The sequence below is a fragment of the Egretta garzetta genome, unplaced genomic scaffold (assembly GCF_000687185.1).
Source record: "Egretta garzetta isolate BGI_Z169 unplaced genomic scaffold, ASM68718v1 scaffold27, whole genome shotgun sequence".
Lineage (NCBI taxonomy): Eukaryota > Metazoa > Chordata > Aves > Pelecaniformes > Ardeidae > Egretta > Egretta garzetta.
Window position 1 is genome coordinate 3,370,187 of NW_009260400.1, and position 15,548 is coordinate 3,385,734.

The window sequence follows — 15,548 nt, forward strand, 5'->3', positions numbered from 1 at the left end:
GAGTCTGAGATACCCAGGAGCAAAGGGGTGTTCACCAGCCCCTTCAATGTTGTCATTCTGCAGCGTCTATCAGCTTGCTGGTGGGGAGAGCTCTTGTTCTGATGGGACTCTTGGGCTCCCCCATACTGCTCTAAGCACATCTTTTCTTTGCTTTTCTTCCGTGTAGCTCTGGGATGTAAGAAGAAAAGGCTGTGTCTTCAGGTACAAGGTAAAATGCTTCACTAGTTTTCAGGCGAAGAGGGGATAAAGATTTCTGTGGAGGGGCTTGTGAGCAAACCTTACAGTGATTATGTACAACGAACTTCGTAGTTTTCAGAATGAAAATAAGATCTGCACGGTTTGTGAAGCGGCCTCGCAAACCTCTGCGGGCCTTTGTGAACTGCATGGGAATACGAACAGGATACCATAGGAGCTAATGTGCTGTGGGCTGGTTGACTTCAGCCAGGGGATGGAGGCTGGTATCGCTATGCAGTGGCACCAACAGGGTTCTATTCTCGGGGCCTTTTCCTACCCAAAGAACTTGCTGTATATTAATTTCATTTAGAAACCAACTTAATGGCATTCTTACTAATTAAGCCAGCTCTGTATTTACCATACTTAAACTGATGTCTAGATGAGAGAGATTACATGTGCTTAGTGTGGATGGGTGTAGCTCTTGAGTGTACCATTTAGTGTTCTGCGAGCTGTGGAACCGCGCAACAGTTACGTGATTTTATTTTATTTTATTGTATAGGATTGCAAGACAAAAGCCAGAATTCTCGCTAAAGGAAGGAAGGGAAAAAAAAAAAAAGATAATACTATTTTTTTTTCTCATTTCAGGGTCACACAGAAGCAGTTCGACGTCTCCGCTTTAGTCCTGATGGGAAATGGTTAGCCTCTGCAGCTGATGATCACACTGTCAAGGTGATTTATTGTGACACTCTCCTTATGTGCTTGTGCCACATAGGAATGCTGGGATCATCTTTTTACCAGGCATTATTAGCTTGCTCATAAACACCTTTAGTTCATTGGGCGTCTGGCTGAGCCCTGTGGCTTTGCAGGGACCAGTCTGTTCATGAGGATCACGTCCAGTGGCCCACAGCATCCAGAAGAGAGCTGCATGTGTTGAGATGCACTCAGCCTACAGACATGCTGGCACTATGCACATGACCATTCAAGTTCTGACGGTGGTAGGGTAGCAATACCTGAACACTGGCCTTGGTCGTCTCAGGGAATGTTACAGAATGAGTTCTCCACAGCATGTTGCCTCGCCATCCCGATTTCTGATCCTGCTCAGCAGGAGTGTGTTATCATACATGTTGCATGTGATTATCAGTCTGAAAATTGCTGTCAGAGCTGAGCAGAGCAAGAGAAGGAATTCAGAAAAGTATCGACTGAAGCAGTGACTTCAGTTGTTTCAGCTGTGGTATGGAGGAATGTGGGTGAAGGACTGATATATTTTTGTTTGTTTTCAGCTTTACATGAAATAAACTGATCAGTCATTTAACTCTAGATTTTTCAGTGGAGACTAGAGCACAGGAAGAATGAATTGCCAAGGGATTCAGAGCTTTTGGATTTTTGTTTGTTCACTTTTGAGATATAATCCGTGGGGACAGGTGGAGCTGCTGTATTTTATCCCAGTCTCTGAATATAAACCAGAAACTTCCAGGGGACCAATGAAATGAAAAATTTCAAAGAGAATGCAAAAAAAAAAGACAGAAAAAAAGCAGCCTTAAATGCCTGGGATGGTACTCCTTCCCTGCTCATTGCTTGCTTTGACAAACAAGACTGTTCTTGCAGGGGGGGGAACGTTAGAAGGTTGCCAGTATGAGGAAATCCAAAGTGTATTGGAACTCTCTGAATCTTTTCAAGAGCCTCTCTCTTCTTTCCTTCTTCCAGCTGTGGGATCTGGCTGCTGGGAAGATAATGTTTGAGTTTACAGGACATACCGGCCCAGTAAACATTGTTGAATTCCATCCCAATGAATACCTCTTGGCTTCTGGCAGCTCTGACAGGTACATGAGGGGAGGGAGAAAGAAGGGAATTGTATATGTTGGTTCCCTTTCCCAATGCCTGTCCTTTTAGGAACATGATAAATTGGAATGTCCCACAGCTCAAACCTGCCACTGCAAGGGCCTGACGTCTAGCCAGCAGCACGTCACATCTGTGATGCACAGAACATGGAGATCTTGCCTTCTTGTCCAAAATTGGTGGCACCTTCTCCCATGCTAGAAAACAATGTGCTAGACTCAAGCATCTCCCCAATCCAGCTGACATCCTGCCTGACCAGCAGGCAGCCCTGCGCAGCTGGCAGGGCATCCTCTGAGCTCTGGGTCGGCTCTAAATGCCTATCTGTATCTAGAGCCTCTAGGCATCCGTGGCTGGATTCACAGGTCTTAGCTGGCCTAGCCTTCTGCATAGGTTCCTCATGCATGCACGACAGTGCAAGTCATGCTAGCTGTAGCATAGTATTCCAGTACTGGATCCTACAGCAGATTTCCAGAGGGTTGGTTGATGATTTTTGTTCTGTTGTGTGTGTATAGGACTGTCCGGTTCTGGGACTTGGAGAAGTTCCAGGTTGTGAGCTGTATTGAAGAGGAGGCTACTCCTGTCAGGTATATTTAATTCCTACTGCAGTGTGCTAGGCAGAGACTAAAGTGAGGGTGAAGGGAGGATTTCCTGAAAGAGTCTTTACTGGGGAGAAGTTTGGGCTGCTGGAGGTGTTGCACAGATGAACACCGGATTGGTAAGAAATGGGGCTGGAGGTGTTCAGTGAAGTCGGAGATACAGCCCTGGGGTGTTTGCGGGACTGTGTGAGGTTGGGAAGCTGTGCCTAATTCTCCACCTGCCTTCCTCCCAGGTGTGTGCTCTTCAACCCAGATGGCTGCTGCTTGTACAGCGGCTTCCAGGATTCGCTGCGTGTGTATGGCTGGGAGCCAGAGCGCTGTTTTGATGTGGTCTTGGTGAACTGGGGAAAAGTAGCTGACTTGTCTATCTGCAACAACCAGCTGGTAAGCTGCTGTTGCTCCTGAGGAGTGGGGGAGATGGCTGCAAAGCACAAGATAAAATTCTCCTGCCTCCTTGCAGCCCTTCTGACCCTTAAGCTTATGTCTGACTATAAGGGCTTGCAATGTGCCCAGCACTTGGAGCTTGGGTGCTTTTGCTTTCAGCAGCCTTGTGCTACACTCCATCTCTCTTTGGCTTCTGGATGAAAGAACTGGGGCTTGGTTTGACCAGTACTTAGAAACTATGCTTGGCAAAAGCTTTACCACAGCCTTCCATAAAACATTCGTAGCTTCAAATTGCAAAAGCCAAAGTGCTGAACTGAGAAATTCTCAAGCACAGTTGCTGAGGGTCACCCCATCATGCCTGTTCTCAAAAGGGCTGGCGTGCCTCCTGCTCCCTGCTGAATTACCTTGATCTTTTGCCTCTGCAGATAGGAGTTTCCTTTGCGCAAAGCACAGTCTCGTCCTTTGTTGTGGATCTCAGCAGAGTCACAAAGTCAGGCTCCATTGGTCATGGGCTGATCAGGGACGATGAGCCTCTTGTGCCACCTACCCCCATGGGGTCCTCCCTTCGCCGCATCTATGACAGGCCCTCAACTAGCTGCAGCAAGCCACAAAGGTAAGGGAATGTGCTGGCTTGCTGAATCTCAAGGTTTTAAGGAAATGCACAAGGAGCTTTGTGCTCTCACTCTCTCTGACAGAGTCTGCGTGACTTGCCCTTGACAGCAGCTCTTTCTCTACAGTAGAGTGAAGCACAACTCTGAGAGTGAGAGGCGCAGTCCCAGCAGTGAAGATGACCGGGATGAGAAGGAATCGAAGGCCGAGATCCAGAACCCGGAGGATTACAAAGAGATCTTCCAGCCCAAGAATGCAATCTGTCAGTACCAGGGTTTATTGTGCTTTTGAGCATTGTTTGGATTAGAGCTGTAGATGCTAAACTAGTTCGGTAGAGGTGAGATGTGGTTTACTAGGATAGAGGCTTCACCTGTGGTTGGGAGAGTTTAGAAAACTTTTAATATTCTGTGCTTGGACTCTGAGCTGCAGGTCATGTTGGCAAACTGCTGGAAGGTGGCACTGGGCAAAGCCTGGCTCAGAATCCAGAGCTCCCTTGTATGCATGCTGCCTTCCTGTCCTGATTAGAAAGGACTACTGTGTTATGGGATCTTTATTAACTTAGTGTTGATATGTAGAAAATCAGCAGCCTCCATTAACGAAGGAAAGGCAACATGTTTTTTAAAGCAGAGATTGTTGTTTAGGAGGCATAGTGCAATGCCTGTATCTCATTTTCATGTAAATGAGAGAAATGAGAGATTCTTTTCTAAGGAATTAATGGTCATTATTTTGATTTACTTATGTAAATCAATTTAGCGGGAGGTGAATTTTTTTCTAATATAACTTGTTGTGACAGTGCCTTTTCTTGGGCTTCACACCTCTACAGCACAGGTCGGTTTTGTCCCTTCCTTCCACAAAGGCTGAAAGCCTTTGGCTAAACTCAACAGTAGCATCAGGGTCTGCAGGAGATAACACTGCTCACCGTATCGCTGATTGCCCTAGTCGGTGGAGTTGTTGGAGACCTCCCAGCTCCAAGGCTGACCTATCACTGATCTGTAGTCTTGGGTGCTCCTTTGTTTATTTTTTTTTCTCTCTTTCTGTAGGTCGAACTTCTCCTCGAAACAACGAGCCCTTTCCAGCCCCTCCTGAGGATGGTGAGTATGAAAATGCCCCCTTGGTGGGAATGGGGTCCCTCAGAAGAGGGAGGGCTGCATGTCTGCAGAAACGACTACTTGTAGCGTAGCTATACAGAACCTTTGCTCGCAGCTTCTCTTGAAAGGAATGATCAGTTTCTGCTTTCCCACTTCTTTCTACCTTGGTAGAGCCCGTAACTGCAAAGGAAGCAGTGAAGTCCAGCCAAGCTGCAGACGTCCAGACCCCGTTGCCAAAGCAAGAACTGGTACATACTGTATGATCTGTTAATAGCTGTTCATGCTCCCACTGTGAAAGATATGAGTGCTGGAGACATGATTTCTAATCAAGCCAATTCCTTTACTGAAGAGCAGTAAAAGTGCAGCTCCAGTCTTTGTCCTGCCTTGTGTCTTGCCTGAGCAGCAGAATCGAAGGCCAAGCCTCCAACAGGCGAGGGCTCTATTGCTTTTGTTCGCTTCTCGCACTTGCAGTGGTGTTTCTCCTTGCATCTCAAAATTGGGATAGTCTGAAGAGAACCCAGTGCCAGATTTCTGCAAGTGTTTGCACTGAAGCCATTTTGTGGCCAAAATCACAAGCAACCCACAGGCCAGGACACGTTGTACTGGCTTTTTTAGAATTCTGTCTTCCCCTTCAGGCTGCCTGCAGCCCATTGCCTTAATTTTCGATGCTGATAACGACAGCACTTGGCGCTTCTGCTGGGGCATCTCCATGTTCTTTGCAGACCTTAATTGCATCTTGGCTTGTGCCTGAGAGATAATTTATTGCCTCTTAAACCATGCTAGCAAATTGGATGCTGCTTCTGCATTAGCACCCTGCTGCGAGAGGAAAAGCGGGTCAGGAAGAAAGGCCAGACTAGGGCCAGACTGTTGTTGCTAGAGCTTTTATCCCAATTTCTCCTGTTAGCCTGATCCGGTTCAGAGGCCGCCCATTGCCTCCTCAACTCCTTTGACCAGAACAGAGCCGTCAGTGATTCCTGCAGCCAGGAATGAGCCCATTGGCCTGAAGGCCTCTGACTTTCTGCCAGTAAGTGTCTCTGGACAAAGGTTTCCAGCCGGTGCCTGTGTTGGGTGGCATTAGACAGGGGGTCTCTCTGAGGTGCAGGGGAGTGTCTTAGGTGCTCTCTGCAGCCTGCAATCCTTGGTACTGAACGAGGACATGGTAGCTCTGCTTCTCCCTCTGCTCACTGGGTGCTTCCCCTGCCAGCTTTGGCTTGCAGTTCCTGTAGAATTAGCACCTCGGGGGTGCTGGACCCAGCCCCCATTGCAATTAACAGCAGGTTGATGCGAACACAGCAGCGTCAATCCATGCTCATGAAGAATGTGTCTCTCTTCTAGGAGATGAAGACACTGAACAATCCCACATGCTAGACAGTGATTTATTTTGGAAATTGGTTTCTGCCATTACACGTACATAATTATTTCAAGAGTCTTTCCCTCTTGTGTCTTGAAGGCCTGTTGGCCTCGCTCAGGAGGGTATTCCCTGTCCCAAAAAGGGAGGAGGACCAGAGCATCCTCATGATTTCAAACTAAATGTGAGCAGAGGAAGAGAGATTCCAGCATGCTGTGGGCAGGAATCAGTCTAATAAATTGTGCAAGATTTATACTTCCTAATAAAATTTGTTGATTTCAGATGAACGCTTCACATAAAAACCCCAGGGTTTGCATGAAAATATTTCTTCATCAAAACACACTGGCTTTGAAAGCTTACTTTTAATTCACCCATTTTGAGAGGTTTTTTCTAAAGCTTCAAACGTGTTTGTGATTGACGCAGTAGAAGAGGCAAAAGGGAAGTAGCTGAAATTAGAACAAATTGAGCATTTCCGTTTCAAAATATTTATAAAACAATCTGCAAGGAAGTCGCTATTTCCTGGCCCTCTGCACGCCAAAGTTGGCTCTTGCCTAGGCCAGAGGACCCTCCCACCCCTCTGTGCCATCCTGCTCTATTACCGCACCTCCACTGGTGTCTGTACTTTCAGGCTGTGAAAAACCAAAACCAGACAGAGCTTGTGGATGAGGAAGCCATGTCCCAGATCAGGAAAGGCCACGAGACCATGTGTGTGGTACTCACCAGCCGCCACAAGAACCTGGACACTGTGCGGGCTGTATGGAGCACCAGCGACATCAAGGCAAGGATGTGGGATACCCAAAGCGCAGGAGGGGAGCACCTGAGCGGCTCTTTTGGCTTGTCTAGGGCCGATTCTGCCTCTCACTTGCACAAAATGCAGGGTCTCACAGCTTTTGTCCCCAGGGGTGCACTGCAGAGTGCAGGGGGTGCAGCTGAAGGGTCACAAAGGAACATGGAGAAAACTTTCTTACATGAGAGTTGTCATTTCTTCCCTAGCCAACGCCACATTTCCTCCACCTTGTTTGTGAAAAACGGCCCTTGACATGAATTGCTTTAGTCTAGCCAGCTTTGCAACAGACGACTCTTTCTTCCCATTCTCTCTCAGAACTCGGTGGACTCCGCAGTGGCGATCAATGATCTGTCTGTTGTTGTGGACCTCTTGAATATTGTCAACCAAAAAGCGTGAGTCCTGGGTGGGGGCAGCCCCTGGGATACCCGTGAGGCCTCTGGCTGGGCCTTGGGAGCGCTGCATTCTACATGCCTTGCGTCTGGTGGGCCGCGGCAGGGCGAGATGCATTTGCTGGTAGTCAGATCTTCAAGTCTGCAGTGCCAGTAACTGCTGGAGTTGTATGGGGCCTCTTCTGTAGGCAAATGGTGGGAAAATCTGAAGTCCTGGGGCTTCATAAAATGATTCTGCTGAGAGTCAGTAAAATACGTCAGAACCTGCTGCTTTCTATCACAAGGGGGAGTCCATGAACTTGCCCAGTAAACCTGAGTGCCGCTGCCTGGGCTTCTTCTGCCAGAAAGCGTTATTTGTGGCGACTCAGCCTTGTAAAGCCGCAGTCTCTGGTCTCAGAACGCGTCCTTTTCTTTCAGGTCTCTCTGGAAGCTGGATTTGTGTACTATAGTCCTGCCACAGATAGAGAAACTACTCCAAAGTAAATATGAAAGGTGAGGTCCCCAGAAGATGGTGTGCTGGGGGGACAAGTTGCAGGTGTTCATAGGAGGGCTCCACTGGGTATTTTGTAGCTGGAAGAAAATCCTGAAAAATCACAGAAGATACAGTGTAATCCTGATACAGTGCCTGGAAAAGAGCAATGGAGTTGCCAAGTGTGTGTGGGAGAAGGTAGGGGAAGTAGGCATGGGTGAGAAGAGCGGGATGCTGAAATCTGGTGTAGGTGTACTGGACTGAAGGAGCTCTGACAGCCAGGAGGGGTCAAATTGATGTAGAACAAGTGGGCTCTACAGGCTGATGGGAATGAAACTGTTGAGTTGGGACGAGGGGAATGAAGTCCTGCAACGGCCTTGGAGACACTCGGAAGATTGCTTTGAACCTCATCATTAGGTGGCAAAAAAATGCACCCCCTCTCCTAAGATGGAATCTCTGCCTACCCTTCCTCCCAGAAGAGAGGCTCCTGCTGAGCCCCCTCAGGAGATCTCTGCTTCTGAGTAGAAGGGTCCCTCTTGGCAGGGTGTATACCAGGACCTTTCAAAAGGGCTTACTTGGTCAGTCTTGACTCAAACCAAGGCTGTGTAGGTACCAGACTACAGGTGGTGGAGGGTGGGGTCATTTGAGTCATCCTTGGTGACTGGATGTGAGTGAGGGCTTTGTGCTGGGAGGAAAGGAATGAAACTCAGGTGGGACCCAATTCTGCCTGTCTTTCAGTTACGTGCAGACTGGCTGTGCCTCCCTGAAGCTCATTCTCCAGAGATTCTTGCCACTGATCACAGACATCCTTGCTGCTCCACCTTCTGTTGGAGTGGACATCACCAGAGAGGAAAGGTGAGGTGCTTGCTCGCCTCTACTTGGTCCCTTTTTGAACCAGCCTGGCTCTGGGGCTGGGCTCGCCTTCCCTTTTGTTTCCAAACCCCAAACCCTCCTGCTCTGAGAAAAAGACGAAGGACTGCTTTTCCCTCTGCCACTGTGTGTTGAGTCACACCTAAACAAAGCGTGAGTCTGGGAGTAAAAGCACCCTGTGGCTACACCCTCACCTCACGAGACTCATGAGTTGTCAGCTGGGCCCTGGATTTCCAGTTCATTCACAGGATGGCTCTGCTCTGAGCATTGGCCCTTCAAAAGCCAGCACCTCCTTTCTCCCTGGACTTGACTGCCGAAGGGGAAAAGAGGAGTGAGAGAGCCCTTATGTGGATGCCTTTCTCCTGTGTCATTAGGATGTGGGCTGAATATGTGGTGTTTTTGCTGAGCTGTGCTCCCCTTTCAGACCCTGGAAGGCCGTTTGCAGGGCCTGTGTTTTCTCTCCTGCTTGTGTTGCATCTTTGGCACTGCAGGAACAAGCTCACTCTTAAGCAGCTGAGGGTTCATGCTGTGTCTGCTGTTTTGGGGTTTTTTTGCAGGCTCCATAAATGCAAGCTGTGCTACAAGCAGCTGAAAAACATCAGCAACATCGTCAAGAACAAGTCTGGGCTCAGTGGCCGCCATGGTAGTGCCTTTCGGGAACTGCATCTCCTCATGGCCGTCCTGGAGTGACAGCTGCCACCTCCTTGCGTGCATGGATAGGCGGCCAAGCTCCCCTCTGCTCGTCCTCTGGCTGGATTTCACCTCTCTCTGTGTGCCGTCTTCACCCCCCAGCACAGTAGGGAAGTGGGATCTTGCTGGCTGGTGCCCTGCCCAGCCCCAGCACCTTGCAGGCTGTATGGAGGACCTGAGCGGAGCTGCCTGTGCTGTGAGAGGACCTGGCTGGTGCAGGCCCCTGCAAAGAAAGCCCCTGCAGGGGAATGGCTTCGTTTCAGCTCTTCACCTTAGCATCCAGTGCTCCGCTGCTCCCTCTCTGTGTGCTGGCCTTTCCCTGGTGGGAGGGTGCCCAGCCTGCTGTCGCCCCTCTGTCTCCCCTCCGTTCTCTTGGCTCTTGTCGCTTGGCTCTGGCCTGCTATGTGCAACGCGTGGGGAGTGCAGCATCTGCCTCATGCAGCCTGCTGTGGGCTGGAATGGCCTTTCCCCACAGAGGGGATGTCAGCTGCCACATGAGGCTGGTCCCAGTGGCTCACTTCATCAGAGTGCTGGTGTAGCCTCAAGGACCCGGAGGTGGAGGAGGCTGTCTCTTGGCTTCTCAAAAATCCCTGCTGGCAGCCTGGGTCATGGAAGATTACGGTCTTCAGCCTGTTGCTGGGAACTGCGGTCTACCTGGATCTGTTGGAATATGTGACTTAAACAGGACTCGTATGTGTTTGCCTTGGGGGGAAGGCTGGGGAGGGTGGAGGGACAGAGGGACATGGACTAATGTCTTTCTACATCGCTGGATCGCTCTTAGAGGGTTTGGGGTTTTTTTTCCCCCCCCGCAATAAATGTCTGTCAGAACCTTTCTGTCCCTCTTTCTTCTGTCCTGGGGGAAAGAGGTTCCTGTTGGTGCTTCCCTTGCTCCTCCCAGCCCATCTCCCATTTAATACACTGGAGCTTGTTCTCTGGGAAACTGTAACTTATAATGAATTTTATTAAAAGATTTGTAACTTTTTTTTTTTTAATGAAGTCATGTAAGTGCCTGAATCTTTTGAAGTGTTGCTTACCTCAGCACAGCTCCTGACTGGGAGTGGCCAGGGACAGGACACAGGGCTGTGCTTCCCTGCATGTCCCAGGGGAGGCAGGGAACCCTGTCCCTGCCCAGGGGGAGGCTGCGGTGGGTACATTGATGCGGGGAGCGAGGCGGAGCGAGCCTGGGCCCAGGCCTGTGCCTTGCTGGAGGGTTTGCTCTGCTGGGTGGTTCCCGAAGAGTGAAGTCAGTGTCGGTGGCTTCTTCCCCCTCCTAAATCCAATCTCTTCTCCCCCCCACCTCGGCAGAGCGGCACAGGGCGTGCAGCGCTTTGTGGGGTGTGAGCTCCTGAGCCAGGTGCTGCTGCTTGGGGAGGTAGGAGGCCGGGTCGGGAAAGGTAAAGCCCATCCCTACCTTTGCTGATGCTTCATCCAACCGTGGTCAAATTTTAGGAAGGAAGGGGAGCATCCTGCTCTGTGGCCCCGAGGGCCTGGTGCTGGCTCACATAGCCCTTGTAGGACACCCCACACACACAGCTGTGGCCGAGGGTGGTGCCTGCTTCGAGCAGGGGGAGGAGGGCAGGACCTGTGTCCTGCCTGTGCTGCGGTTGCTGATGGCTTCACCGGAGGCCTCTCTGCAGATAAATCCAGGGTGCCTGGACCCCACCAAAGTGCAAAAGGGCTCCTCCAGCCCTGAGCGGAGCCCAGAGCTGGGAGAGGTACAAGCGGGAGCTCTGGCACTGGGACTTAGGGTGGCTGCAGCCTGGGGGCTGCAAGAGGGGGCTCTCATGGGCTCTTCCACCTCCGGGGCGGGGGGGAGACAGATACTCTCCAAGCAGGGCAGGAGCAAACGCCTGCCCCCAGCTGGGCTCCAACCCACTGCAAGGATGTAACAGCAGGACTGCCTTTAACAGTTTATTTAAAATAAGTTTTGTTACAAAACAGGATTTTTTTAAATTATTAAAATACATAGAAACATCTAATATTAGAAAAGGCTAAACGTGTTTTTTCCCTTTTTTTTTTTTCTCTTTTAAAACGGAACACATGGTGGAAGAGCGAGAGAGGCGAGGGCTGCGGTGGGCAGGAGGCAGTGGTGCACATGCACCCAGGGCTGTTGTGCAGCGGTGCAGTGGAAATGGTCTCCCCTCTGCCCCGCCCCTGCTCCCCCCCACCATCCCGACACATAAGCCAATAGGCTTTTGGACTGGAGGGCTGGTTGTTTTTGTTTTCCACTTGGTTTCCAGTCCAAGACCATGTAAACAGGGTACAAACATTTCAAACACATCCGTCTCGCCCACAGGGTGACCCCATCTTGACAAGATAAATAACTTTACAGTAGCTTCATTTGAGACTGCTAAATCCACCCTGGTGCTGTGCAGTACAGGCAGCCCCGCAACCACACTCCCTCTGTGCCTGGGCAGCTGGCGCAGGGCCCTGGCAGCACCGGCACCACCACGAACAGCAGCTCAGCTCACGCACGGCACAGGGGCACCTTCATGCAACAACAGGGCTTGAGAAACCTATGGGGAAAGGAGCTGCTAGGATTTCTTTTCTGGCTTAGAATGGAGGAAGCGCTGCTTCAAAAGCCATGGGGCAGCTGCCTGGATGCATTGGGGGAGCTGCGGCCAGGCTGGACCCATGGGGAGGGGTCTGGGGGCCACCTGGCTCCAAGCCCCCCCAGCCAGGTACCACTGCTGTTGTAAAAACAAAGCTGGAGAGTCAGAGGGAGCACCCAGCAGCTCCCTGCTTTGGCTAAAAACGTCCATTTAGCAACAATAAAACGTCACAGAGCTGAGCAGCTGAGGGTGCAGATCCCTGCCCAGCACCGCTGTCCCCTGCTGCGAGATGGGGAGTCCAGCTGCTGGGAGACCCCCCAGCCCTGTGCTGCTCACAAGGCAAGAAGTGCTGTCACCTCCTGGTCGTGGGTCCCGGTGGGTGAGGGACAGCACCACAGCCTTTGTGTCTTCCAGCAGCCGGCTTGCCATAGCACCAGGAGGGGCCAGGTCCTGCAGCAGGTTTGGTGCTGAGGCTGGCACTTGTCACACAGGGACCGGCCTCAGCTTCCCTGGGGGAAAGACATGCGTGGGTCACAGCGGGCAGGGGCACGGGCCGTCACTGCCCCAGCCCCAGCCGCTGGCATTTCAGTGGGTGCTGCCTTGAGCTGGTACCACAAGCATCCCCACGCACAGCCCCGGGAGCGGCACAGCCCGACACCTGCCCGGGAAGCGGGGCCCTCCACCAGCTCCTGGCCGCAGGCACTCACCTGGCGGCTGCCCCTAATTTAGGCTGAAATTGAAAGGGAGAGAGGTTGAACCCGGGGCACTGCCACTGCCCCGCAGCATCCCTGCCCCCCCACACCCCGAGCCACTGGCAACAGCTTTGCACCAGGGCACTCTTGGGGAAGCGCTAACCAGGCTCCTGATGGCTAATTAGCCATTAGTTAATGAGCTGATTACAAATCAGCTAGCTCCCCCCACATGCTTTGCCTGCCAGCACCCAGCTGGCGGTGGGCGCCTCCTCTGCCAGAGAGACCCCAGCTGGGCACCCAGGGCTGTGGTGCCCCACCACCCACCTGAGGTCTGGAGCTTCCTGCGGATGGAGGCGGCGCGGCTGGAGAGGTGCCCTGGGCTGGGGGACGGATGGCCCCGGCCCGAGGGTGCTGTGGGCCCCGGCACGTCACCCTGAGGGGAGAGGGGGCACGGCCCCAGGGTCAGCCTATGCCAGTCCCCAGGGGGAAGGGACAAGGACAGGCTCCCGGGCAGATCATGCCTGCTGGGGTAGCAGTGTCCAAACGTGCTCTGGGGGTACCACGGGGCTGCTGCAAAAGGGCTTGGAAGAGCCAAAGTGCCAGCATCGCCTGGGTGCCGCTGCCTGGGGACAGCCTGCATCCCCATGGGTGATGCTCCCCAGTGGATGTGGCTCTAGAGGGAACCCAACAGCAAAGAGCCCTGGGGACCACACCTGGGGGAAAACCAGGGAGACCCCCTGGGGTGAGGGGGAGGAGGAGAAGGAAGGGCCCCGGCGGCTCCTGGGTTACCTCCAGCTGCTCCTGGCTGGGCCAGGAGGCCAGCTCGGTTTTGCGGGAGACAGGACCCAGCTCCACGGAGCGAACCCTCTCAGCAAACTTCAGGGAGCACAGCGTCTCACTGGTGTTTTTCTCGGCGGGGGAGACCTGCGGTCAGGCAGGAGCAGAAAGTCGCCGCACCGGCCACCTGCACACCCCCAGGGCTCCCCTGCCCCAGCAAATGCACTGGTGCCGGCCCAGTGAGATGCTATTATTAACCTGCCGCTCCCGGGATAGCCCTGTCCATCTGCACCAGGGCCGGCGTCTGAGCCAGCCGGATCCCCTGTCACCAACTGCCCTGGCGCGCAGGGCAGCCGGGAAATGCTGCAGCAGGTGGCAGGGGCTCAGGCACCCTCGAGGGGCTTGGTGGGCGCAGGCAGGCAGGGGGACGGGCCCCAGGACAGGCATGGAGCAGCTGCCAGAGCATTAAATCCTCCCAAGGAAGAAAGGGGACGGGGAGACGCCAACAGGCAAGGAAACCGTACCAATAAGGATGACATCCACGCACCCTAGGGAGGGTGGGATCGTGGACTTCCGAGTTTATCCCCCATCCCTTGTCCTCGTCTGGGGTGCAGAGGTGGGGACAGAGCTACCCTGACACCGCAGCTGGAGACCAGAGGATGTCCAAACCCAGTTCCCCCCGTCCCAGCCTCCAGCATCCCTCCCACCTGCCCAGCACCGAGGTGAGCAGGGACCAAACCCATCCCAAAACCTGCACCGAGTGGCCACGGGGATGCTGATGGGCAGCAGGCGCCTGGCCCCTACCTGCACCATCATCAGGGTCTTGCTGTCGCCGCTGAGTGAGTCCTGCAGCAGGTAGGTCAGCTTGGAGTTGCGGAAGGGCACGTGGCCCTGCCGGGAGCGCAGGGCATAAATGACATCGCCCAGTGCCGAGAGGGACTTGTTGATGTGCTGCGCCTCGCGGAGCCGGTTGCCCTCGGCACCGGACCGCCCGACCCGCTCTGATCCCGCCAGGTCCACCAGGTTCAGCTTCCCTAAGGACACAGAACCGACCCCTCCGCCAGCATCAGTGCCTGGCCCCCGCACTGTGGGGACACCGTGGCCCAGACACCCTGGTGAGGGGCTCACCCCGTGGCACCCACCTGTGGTGCGGAGCCCTGTGCTGCGGTCAAGGCCACGGACGGTGACGATGAGGAGGGCATGGGAGCGGGAGCTGTGCTCGTTCAGGTTGGTGCATTCTGTTGCCCGGTTGACGTGGCCGAACTCGAAGACCTGGGGGAGCACAGGGAGGTGAGGCCAGTTGCCACAAACCCACCACAGCTCTCCCGAAACCCGCGAAACCCTAGGGACGTAACCCAAGTGACAGCCCCCCACAAGGTGCCTGGTCCATCGGGGCGATGACCGCTGTCAGGCCTCAGCCTGGGCGATGCACCGAAGGCAGAAGGTGACAGGCAGGGTGCTACAGTGACAGCTGGCACCCTGCTAATCTCCTGGGAGCCACCCGGGCCCCACACTTTTATTTTTAACCCCCCTGTGGCTCACCCCATGGGACAGTGACCATCACATTGCACCCAGGGACCTATTTTGGTCTCTGCCACTCCCCGGTGCTTCAGAAATACTCCTGAACCAGGGGTCATGCACCAGAGACCCCCCCCTCCCCCAATTCATCAGCCCCCGCCTCCTGCTCCCACTGCCCCCCACCTCCCTGCACCTTGTTGATGTCCTCCACGCTCTGCACCCTGAACTCAGTCAGGCCGGGCACGTAGAGCTGCCCGCTGCCGTCAGGGCACAGCCTAATCTCCAGCTTCTCCTGTGGCTCCTTCCCCAGCAGGTCCCTGGGCAAAGGGGGGCACCCGTCACCATCCCTGCCCGGGGCAATGGGCTCCAGCCTCGCCCCGGCACGGCCTGGCCCCAGCACGGCTCAGGGCTGTGAGCCAAGGCCGCCAGAGCCACCCCCTTATCCCGAGGATGCTGCCCAACCTAACAAACAGATCTCAGCTCTCCAGCTCCCGCTGGCTCCCCAGGAGCCCGCTCCCACCCAGCCCAGACCACGCTCCCCTCCCTGCTCTTTATTGCCATTCTCCATCCCCGTTACCCACACTGACGCGCTTCCAGCCTCCTCCCAGCCCCCCTGCCTGCAGCTGGGCAGGGGAGGAAAATATTCCTCATGCTCCCAGCTCCCAGTTAGTGATTTCTAAATATAATGTCCAAGGAGGCAGGAGCAGGGAGGAGAGGGGGACGCCCTGGCCGCTGCGGAGCAGGAGTGATGGTGGGGCTGGGAGCCTGG

General features: G+C 53.7%; 2 protein-coding genes across 8 annotated transcripts in view; one reads left to right on the plus strand and one right to left on the minus strand.

The window, feature by feature from the left end:
• Positions 1 to 10,236, plus strand: part of KATNB1 (katanin regulatory subunit B1) — an 18,491-nt gene extending 8,255 nt beyond the window's left edge. For 2 of the 7 annotated variants that reach the window (XM_035898686.1, XM_035898690.1), the window contains 15 exons: positions 167 to 208; positions 820 to 903; positions 1,879 to 1,994; positions 2,523 to 2,594; positions 2,840 to 2,990; positions 3,416 to 3,603; positions 3,728 to 3,861; positions 4,640 to 4,690; positions 4,826 to 4,935; positions 5,592 to 5,711; positions 6,664 to 6,813; positions 7,138 to 7,214; positions 7,629 to 7,703; positions 8,419 to 8,535; positions 9,108 to 10,236. In XM_035898686.1, the coding sequence (XP_035754579.1) occupies positions 167 to 208; positions 820 to 903; positions 1,879 to 1,994; positions 2,523 to 2,594; positions 2,840 to 2,990; positions 3,416 to 3,603; positions 3,728 to 3,861; positions 4,640 to 4,690; positions 4,826 to 4,935; positions 5,592 to 5,711; positions 6,664 to 6,813; positions 7,138 to 7,214; positions 7,629 to 7,703; positions 8,419 to 8,535; positions 9,108 to 9,240 (1,620 nt within the window). In that variant the 3' untranslated portion in view covers positions 9,241 to 10,236. The remainder of the gene's footprint in view (positions 1 to 166; positions 209 to 819; positions 904 to 1,878; positions 1,995 to 2,522; positions 2,595 to 2,839; positions 2,991 to 3,415; positions 3,604 to 3,727; positions 3,862 to 4,639; positions 4,691 to 4,825; positions 4,936 to 5,591; positions 5,712 to 6,663; positions 6,814 to 7,137; positions 7,215 to 7,628; positions 7,704 to 8,418; positions 8,536 to 9,107) is intronic. The other 5 variants (XM_035898688.1, XM_035898689.1, XM_009643291.2 and 2 more) reach the window with 4 other exon arrangements.
• Positions 10,237 to 12,172: 1,936 nt separating this feature from the next.
• KIFC3 (kinesin family member C3) overlaps positions 12,173 to 15,548 on the minus strand; it is a 14,814-nt gene continuing 11,438 nt past the window's right edge. Inside the window, exons 14-19 of the mRNA XM_035898818.1 lie at positions 14,973 to 15,096; positions 14,404 to 14,533; positions 14,066 to 14,295; positions 13,274 to 13,408; positions 12,809 to 12,917; positions 12,173 to 12,301 (exon numbers count right to left, since the gene is read on the minus strand). Of these exons, the coding sequence (XP_035754711.1) occupies positions 12,276 to 12,301; positions 12,809 to 12,917; positions 13,274 to 13,408; positions 14,066 to 14,295; positions 14,404 to 14,533; positions 14,973 to 15,096 (754 nt within the window). The 3' untranslated portion in view covers positions 12,173 to 12,275. The remainder of the gene's footprint in view (positions 12,302 to 12,808; positions 12,918 to 13,273; positions 13,409 to 14,065; positions 14,296 to 14,403; positions 14,534 to 14,972; positions 15,097 to 15,548) is intronic.